At 45.3% G+C, this 8,519-nt stretch overlaps 2 protein-coding genes across 4 annotated transcripts in view; one reads left to right on the forward strand and one right to left on the reverse strand.

The window, feature by feature from the left end:
• Positions 1-6,814, forward strand: part of LOC117870043 (zinc finger protein OZF-like) — a 191,604-nt gene extending 184,790 nt beyond the window's left edge. Inside the window, exons 2-3 of one of the 2 annotated variants that reach the window (XM_034757228.1) lie at positions 737-848; positions 1,227-6,814. In XM_034757228.1, coding sequence (XP_034613119.1) covers positions 809-848; positions 1,227-2,404 — 1,218 coding nt within the window. In that variant the 5' untranslated portion in view covers positions 737-808 and the 3' untranslated portion in view covers positions 2,405-6,814. Of the gene's footprint in view, positions 1-557; positions 849-1,226 lie in introns of those variants that run through there. The other variant, XM_034757229.1, reaches the window with a different exon arrangement.
• LOC117870001 (zinc finger protein OZF-like) overlaps positions 1-8,519 on the reverse strand; it is an 876,360-nt gene that overhangs the window by 351,695 nt on the left and 516,146 nt on the right. The window lies entirely within an intron of this gene.

The following is an 8,519-nucleotide window of genomic DNA, read 5'->3' on the forward strand; positions in this document are numbered from 1 at the left end:
CGCAATGCACTTTCGGGCTGTAAAGGATTATATATTGCTCATGTTTGTCAATTACTCTCTGTTTTCGTTGCCAGCAAACACTGGCCCTACCTATGACTGTTATCTGTATCTCTGAGCCAGCCCTTGAAAGCACGAACACTTCACAGACTATGATGCTGAGATGGGCCAATTACTAGATGGAAAATGGCAGAATTACCAAAAATAATGCAGAAGAGGTAAAAGCGTTCAATAAATATTCCTCTCCTAGATTTGGAGAAAAACAGATGATGTACTCGTATCATAAGATGCTGATGACGACACTCTTTCNGAAATTCCACAGGCTCCCTTGGAAGCCAATACAAGGCAAACACAGCCCAAAACAACGCTGTACACGCACACGCTGGGCTTGGGGTTAAGGGGAGAGGCAAGAATTCAAATAATCTGGGTTCACTTCCCAGTTCTGCCCCAAATTCTCCATGCAAACTTGAGCAAATTACTGTACTTCCACTCTCTGAGCTTCAGTTTCCCCATCTGTAAAATGGAGAGTCACCTCCCACCATTGGCCTATTTANGGCTCTTAGGCTCTAAGGTAATGAATATGATTTATAATAATAACTCTCCTGCCACTTTGAGCCAAGGAAGCCGACCTTGGGATGTTATGTCTTAAAAATGAGCTGGGGTTAAAACCATGGAATATTCCTTGTGACAAATATCCCACAAATTCCATGGACCTTACTTGTTTTCTTTGCCTTCCCAGGGTTTCCAATTTCCAAACCTGATGTGATCTCGCAGCTGGAATGAGGGGAACAGCCGTGGGTCTCAGACCTCTATGGCTCCGAAAAAAGTGCTCCGGAGAGCTGCCTGCACAGGTGAGGAATTGGGTAAACCATCTCAAAAACTGTCCGTGAATACAGGAAACATTTGAGATGCCCTACAAAGACTCTCCAAGTTGTAAGCTCTCCAAGTTCAGGATTGTTCCCTGCAGATGTGGAATCATTAGGCAGTTGTCATTCATGGCTTCCCACCTATCCTGACTGACAGTTGACAGCAGGTCCCTCCCCAATCTCACTTTCCCCTGAGAGTTCTGGTGAGATGCACACCCAGAACTGATCCCTTCCTCTCTCTCCTCGGGGGAAGGGTTTGGGGAAAATCAGCTCCTGATAGGTTTGATCTCTCCCACACATATTTTGGTTTGTTCACACCTTTTTCCATTCCTCTCGCTGAGATTTCTTTTCTCTCTGGTGCAGGGAGTGACCTATGTCTGGATTCTCTCTGTCTCCCATCAGGTGACGGGATGGTGAGTGAGAACGAGGAGACACCCCAGCAGAAAGATGCTGAGCAAGTAGAACCACCTGGGATGTTATCAGGAATATCCAAAGGGAATGTTTCCGGGAGTTGTGCACTCCCAGAAAAAGAAAAAGCCTGTGAGACTCAGCAGAGGCCAGAGGAAAACTTCAGTAGCCACTCAGATCTTATTACATGCGAGAGAATCAACGTGGAAGAGACATGCTACATATGCCACGAGTGTGGGAAAAGCTTCAATGGGAGCTCTGACCTTCTCACACATCAGAGAATCCACAGGGGAGAGAAACCCTACCTGTGCTGTGAGTGCGGGAAAAGCTTCACTCGGAGCTCACACCTTATCAGACATAGGAGCATCCACACAGGAGAAACGCCCTACACATGCTCTGATTGCGGGAAAAGCTTCAATCGGCGCTCAAGCTTTATTAGACATCAGAGAATCCATGCAGGGAAAAAACCCTACACGTGCTCTGAGTGTGGGAAATGCTTCAGTTATAACTCAGTCCTCCTCGCACATCAGAGAATCCACACAGGAGAGACACCCTACGTATGCTCTGAGTGCGGGAAAAGCTTCAATCAGAGCTCAAGCTTTATTAGACATCGGACAATCCATACTGGATGGACACCCTACACATGCTCTGAGTGCGGGAAATGCTTCAGTTATAGATCAGCCCTTAGCACACATCAGAGAATTCATACAGGTGACAAACCCTATGGATGCTCTGAGTGTGGGAAACGCTTCATGGATAATTCAGCCCTCATCACACATCAGAGAATCCACACAGGAGAGAGACCCTACATGTGCTCTGAGTGTGGGAAAAGCTTCAATCAGAGGTCAAACCTTATCAGACATCGGACAATCCACATAGGACAGACGCCCTACACATGCACTGAGTGTGGGAAAAGTTTTAAGCAGAGCTCTGCCCTGATCACACATCAGAGAATCCACACAGGGGATGTGCCCTACACATGCTCTGAGTGTGGGGAATGCTTCAGTTATAGCTCAGCCCTCAGCTCACATCAGAGAATCCACAGTGGAGAGACGTCCTACACATGCTCGGAGTGCGGGAAAAGCTTCAAGCAGAGCTCAAGCCTTATTAGACATCAGAAAATCCACGCATGAGAGAACTGTAATAAATGCCTCGACTCCGGCTGGCCAAAGGTTGTTTTAAAAAAAAATCACATTTGCAAATGCCCACAAAGCGACCTTTGCACCATCTGCACCGTGGTCTCTCAGCTCCCCTAGATGAGTTGCCTGCTTCTGCCTTTTGCAGCTCCCCATTCTTTGGGGTCAGTCCTGTGATTTTTTTTTTCTATCAACTCTTTTCCTTTTGAGTCGTAGGAGTGTGTCCCTCCAGCCAGGAATGTTCATCAGCTCCAAGTGGGGGAGAGAGATTTGATCCCAACAAGCTACACTGAGGCAAAAACTACCTGGGCCTGACATCCACTAGGACTGTACGTGGCGTTGGCTGCTCAAGTTATTGATCTTGGTGTAAAAAGACAGTTCTAGTTGTAGTGCAGATGCAGCCCAGGTGCAGTGGATTGGCATTAGCTTTCCCCTTGACCTGACCTAAACTCCATCACTTTTCCTAGTCCAAACAAATCCTGAGCATCACGGTTATACTGTCCCCCCCATTTCAAAGCAATAGTTAGGTATCAAGTTCCCCCTTTGGGAACAAATTGTTTCATTCCCAGTTGCTCTGATGTTGCTTCAGGTTGTGCTGGAGAGCAGATATTTTTACTACCATTTTGCTCACTTAAAATATATTGAACTATAACAGAGAGCAGGAGCAGGGCACGGATAGGAAAAATGTCATTTCACCCTCTGTAAGAACAGAAGAAGATAGGGTAAGTCAGAGGGATTCCCTTATTCGCCATCACCATCCCAACCCCCCTGTTGTTAAACTGGTTAGGTCAATATTTTTTCTAAAGGGCTGGGAAGAGAATTTCCTTGTAATGACTTGGAACTAGGCAAAGTACCCATGCATTGGGCTCCCAAAGCAGTTGTGGCCCAGGCCCTGCAGGAGGTCTCTCCTGAAGAGATCTCCTTCCTAATCCGTTAGGAATCATGTGCTTACTATTTGGGAAATGCAATCCCTATCTAGGTAGGGATGGGGAAATGGAAGTGACATTTCTATTCAGCTCACCGCTGTCAGATGCTGCAAATGTGTAGAAAATGAAATCCGTGTTGAATGTGATATAGCTGCAGAAAGATACCTATTTTCAGTAGATACCTGACATGTGGTGTCTTACAGGGATTCTAAATCACTCCTGAATTTAGTCCCTAATTTGAATCTATGCCACCAGATTAAGGAAATAAAAGGGCATATTTGGGGGAGTTATACCTCATTCTCACTACTGATATATTGTGTGGTTGGTGAAGAATTCTACGCCAGAGAAGTGTAAAATTACTCCAAAAAAGGTCAAAGATTGGACAAGAACTCAGGTAGAAATTGCAGGTACTAGTGGTTGATTTTCACCCCAGAGATGGAAGCTATGGTGACCTGTGCCCAGGTAAACTATTTTTAGAACCTTGCTCCCTTGTTAAGTGGCATTGGTCACACTCCTAAAGGATGCCGTGATTAAATTGGGCACAACTGTCTTTTACCATTTGGATCCAAAGTTTCATGAAGCAGAGAGAGAAACAGCTGATTCCTTCAGAGCCATTCCATGAATATGGATCCCAATCTGGCTGACTTGCTGGACAAGAAGCACTTCCATGCTGGGCAAATGATGGTAGCCAATGAGGGAATGTATCAGATTCCAAGTTCAGACTGCAGGATACATGAATGCTGAGTCCAGAGTCTGTGGTTTGGTCTCTTAGCTTTGCTATTAAGTCTTATGCATTTGTATCACTTCTCCACCTGCTGCTACTTTGAAAGATTAGAAAGTGTGAAAGGTGCTTTTTCTCATGATGCAATCTTCCCACATAGTGTGAGACCCCTTCCACCCACACTTCTGGGAGAAGACCCAGGGAGAAATGAATTAACAGAAATGGAAGGTTCCTAGGTTACTGTAGAATGTGACTTCACACAAAGCTGACTGGATGGAAATGGGAATTAAGAGAAAACTGCCCTACAGGTTTATATTTTGTAATCTTTGAATAAGTTGTTGCCACCGACAATGAAATTAAACATGAAGTTAATTAGTGTAAAGTAAGAGGCTGATTATGTGATAACTTTCAGTGTTACAATATAATTCAGGTTTTCTTCTAGTTCTCTCCCCACCTCCTCCTACTATATCGGAAATGGTGGCTAATCCTGAAAAGTAAAACCTCACTCCAAAGGAATTCAAGTGGGGGAACAGCATTTATGAAAATAGAGACCCAGTGTAGACTGTAATTATTTCTATTTCAAATGGAATTTATTTTGATAAACTTTCAAATAAATTTTCTGTTAAGAGGAAAATTGCTTGAAACAAGATGGGTAACCTTTTACTCAGTTAGAGGGTAACAGCCACAGAGTTCCCCAATCCGCTTGTTTGCTAAAAAAGAAACATCAGGCAGGAGAGGTCAGAATTTAAAATGGTGATGGATGCAGGATGATTGATTTTTGCAACCAGTTATTTTTATGGGTGCTGAGGCCCCTTTTCCTTTTGAGGAGGCCAGGTGTTAGAGCCCAGCTGTTTAACCCTCAGACCTGGCCATGGAAACCTCCCCATAACTGGCCTTATGTTTCTTTCATGTTTGATACCTTTGGGGTTCGCACTCTACATGCGGTTTACGGCAGCAGATACTTTGAGAAAACTGCTGGGTTAAGCAGGGCTATTCCAAACTGACGTTGGCCCAAATTCTGCCTCACTTCATCTAGAGTGGGACATGTCTGTGTTGTGGAAAATTGACCACACGGTTGATTTGGGATCAGACAGCCTGAGGCTCCTTTATTGATCAATCAAACATGCATGCATGGGGGAGTCAGCTAAGGCAGCCGAACACCCACCCAACAGATAAAATATGAGAGCTTATATAGGATAAAACCACAATTAGTAATACATACCTTCTTATCAACATTATTGCCATATTTGGAATACAATATCCTTAAAAGGGAATATAGCATAGCAAGCTCTCCTGTTATTCTTAGTTTGCCCTGTGCGGTTTCTTGCTCTGTCACCTGACATCTATTACTCATAGTCTGTTACAAAGGTTAATTCTACTTTTATAATTTCTACAGTTAGTTCTGCTTTTATGATTTCTGTCTACCCTTCTCCTTTTTACCTCCCCCCTTCCCTCCAGGTCACACATAGAGTTCACTTGACCAAAGTTTAGGTCTTAGTCCATTTTTCCTCCACATCTGTATCAAAGGATTAGTTCACACCTGATTTGCCCAGAGACCTCGCGGGAGGTGTGGTAAGGTGGGGTAAGCTGGATTTTACGACAATAAAGTTAAAGGTAAGGGTGGAAGTCCTTCAGCTTTCAGATCAACAAGCCTGTTCTGTTCATTCCCTCTGAAGCATCTGGCACTGGTCACTCTCAGGCGGCATACTGGGCTAGATGGATCATTGGTTTGACCTGGTATGACCAGTCTTGTGTTCTTATGTAAGTCATCTAAGAGAGACTGACTGCCAGGATCCCAGGACTGATCCCCTCTGGGGAATGAAGCACAACGGCGACAGGCTATGCAGCCTTCACTAGTCTCCTGTACCTGAAAAGCCTGCAACCCAAAGTGCTGGACCATCTATGCCATTACCTGGTTCCTAAATTGCAGCTACAGTTCCTACTCCATGCGACTCCAAAGCCGAAGAGCTGCAGAGATCCAACCCCTTGTAATCTTTGACATTTATTTTCCTTTTTCTATTTTTGTCTATTTTTTTTATGGACGTGGAGCCGTCCAGCCTTTCTATTCAATTGGGGTGTAACAGTGTGGCTCAGTGGGTGTGTGTGTGTGAACACCTTTGAAATCTACACAGGGAAGATGCTAAGAATAGTTCCCCAAATCTTAATAGCCTTAACACTCTGCCCTATGAAATGACTTCAGGCAGCTCCTTTCCCTATGGAAGCATTGCAAGGAATTGAGCTGTCAGATGTACATTGTTCAGCGAGAGCTGTTTGAAGTTCTTTTACTGCTGTCTCTCTAAGGTCTGTATCTGTGTTTTGGGGCGAGAAAGTGAGGAGAAATATTAGCAATGCAATAGTGAAATCTAAGGAGAAAATTAATTCGCTTTGAGGCTGTGGGCTAAATGTAAGCTATAATTTGGTTTCGGTATTGAAATATTCAGCTGGCTAAATCTGGGATGCACTACCTGGGTGAAAATCTGTGGGGTTTTGGCATCATTAAATATGCACCTGCCTCCTTGGGTTGCTATTTTAGGATTTATAAGGGTTGATTTTCTGCTGTATTCATCTGATGTTTTGACTAAATTGACGATTTGATTCCAACGCAATATCCTTGTTAACTCATCGATTTACTGATTTGCCCTGAACTTTCTCACTGTATTGTTTAACCCTTCGTTAGCTGAGTAGTATTTATAGTCATTTAGCCTTAGTGATGTATGTTCTTGGTTTTATTTGATCATGTTAATAAAACATGTAACTGGTTTATTGAGTCATTTATTTCAATAAGCAGCAGGGGCTGGAACTGCGGAGAATGTGAGCGGAGATCAGTCACTCCCCATCTGAGCCTTATCAGATTCCTCTAAATTAACACTGTTTCCCCCAAAGGGGAGCAATGGAGGGGGATCTATCTTAGCTCCAGCTGTGTCGGGGGGGGGGGAGGGAGAGCTCAGACCATCACAAGGGAAAATAAGCTCTTCTACCCAGGCTTTCAGGAATTCAGGAGGGGGATCAGTGTGTCCGAGTGAGGAGAGATCAGTGAGGTGGGGCTGATCTGAGTAGGGGTCCAGGCGTCTTGCTCTGCAGTCACTGCCTCACCAGGCCAAGAAGGGGGTTGGAGGTCTGGTTGGAAGGGCTGTAAAAAGTAGTGAACAGCTTGTAGATTTCAGCCAGCAGGGTGTTGGCAGAGTAAATGTGTGTGTGTTAATGGGATGTTGCTGAAAGAGGACAGGATGAAGGTGGTGCTGGCAACTGTAACTGCATCTCCTGCTTTTCGGAAGTCTGAGGTTGGCAGCTGTAGAGGTTCTGCAAGGGGCTGATATTGCACCAGACAATCTTAACTCTGCATTAAGGAAATGTTTTGCCCGTTAATTAATACTGCTCCCTGAGTACCAACTGGGCTGTGAGGCTGACCCCCGAGCTAAATGCTTAGAAAGAAAACAATGAAAATATCCACTGTCCATGACTCATTTAAAACAACGTATGTCCCTCCTGTCTGCACTGGCAATGGTGAGAGAAAACCAAGCCAAGTGATTCATTCCCTCGGGAGAAGTTTAACCACTTCCATTCTCTGTATCTTCACTATAAGGGAAAGGAACAAGAAAAGCAAATTGAGTTCAGAGAGAGAAAGTGGCAGATTTCTTTTCTCTCCAAGGCCCTGAGAGCAAGCCCTCTTCTCCACATGACCCTTTTCTTTATATTTAACTCCTGCCCATTTGGCTGGATTCCTGCTAGTAACAGCCCCTTGCTCTACTCCCTTCAGTGTCTCAATGTGGTTACGATTAGATCAGTAATGTCCATACTTTCCCCTTCAACCTGCCTCAGACAGAGATAAGAAAGCTCTCCCTCACCAGATGCTCTAGCCATAGAATCTCAGGGTTGGAAGGGACCTCAAGAGATCATCTAGTCCAACCCTCTGCTCAAAGGAGGACCCATCCCCAGACAGATTTTTACCCCAGTTCCCTAAATGGCCCCCTCAAGGATTGAACTTACAACCCTGGGTTTAGCAGGCCAATACTCAAACCACTGAGCTAGCCACATGTCTGTGTGTTCATTACCCTCTGTCCTTCCACCCAGCCAGGCTGCTCCCTGGCATGCCAAACACCCACTGAAAGCCTCCCGCCGGCCAGCATGCGGGGTGGTTGCTAATGCTCTGTGGCCAACATCAGACGATGGTTGGAAAGCAGGGCCAGCCCCCCTAGTGGGGCCTCTTACCGTTCCCACTCAAGGTGCTTACTTTTCCAGTGGGGCAGGATATTTTACCCCAAGAGGCTTTTCCTCAGCTGGCGAGAAGCAGAGAAACACCCAGGTTCCCAAGGCGCTATTTAGCAAGTCCCCTCAAGCACAGGGACAGGAGCACATTTGGAAGAGGGAAACTGCTCTACACGCTAGCCCGGGCAGCCGCCCATTTTCTTTGGCAAGTCAGGAATGGCAAAGGCTAGACTGGAAGCATGTGGGGCTCATGCCCCAG

The sequence above is a fragment of the Trachemys scripta genome, chromosome 25, assembly GCF_013100865.1.
Source record: "Trachemys scripta elegans isolate TJP31775 chromosome 25, CAS_Tse_1.0, whole genome shotgun sequence".
NCBI lineage: Eukaryota > Metazoa > Chordata > Testudines > Emydidae > Trachemys > Trachemys scripta.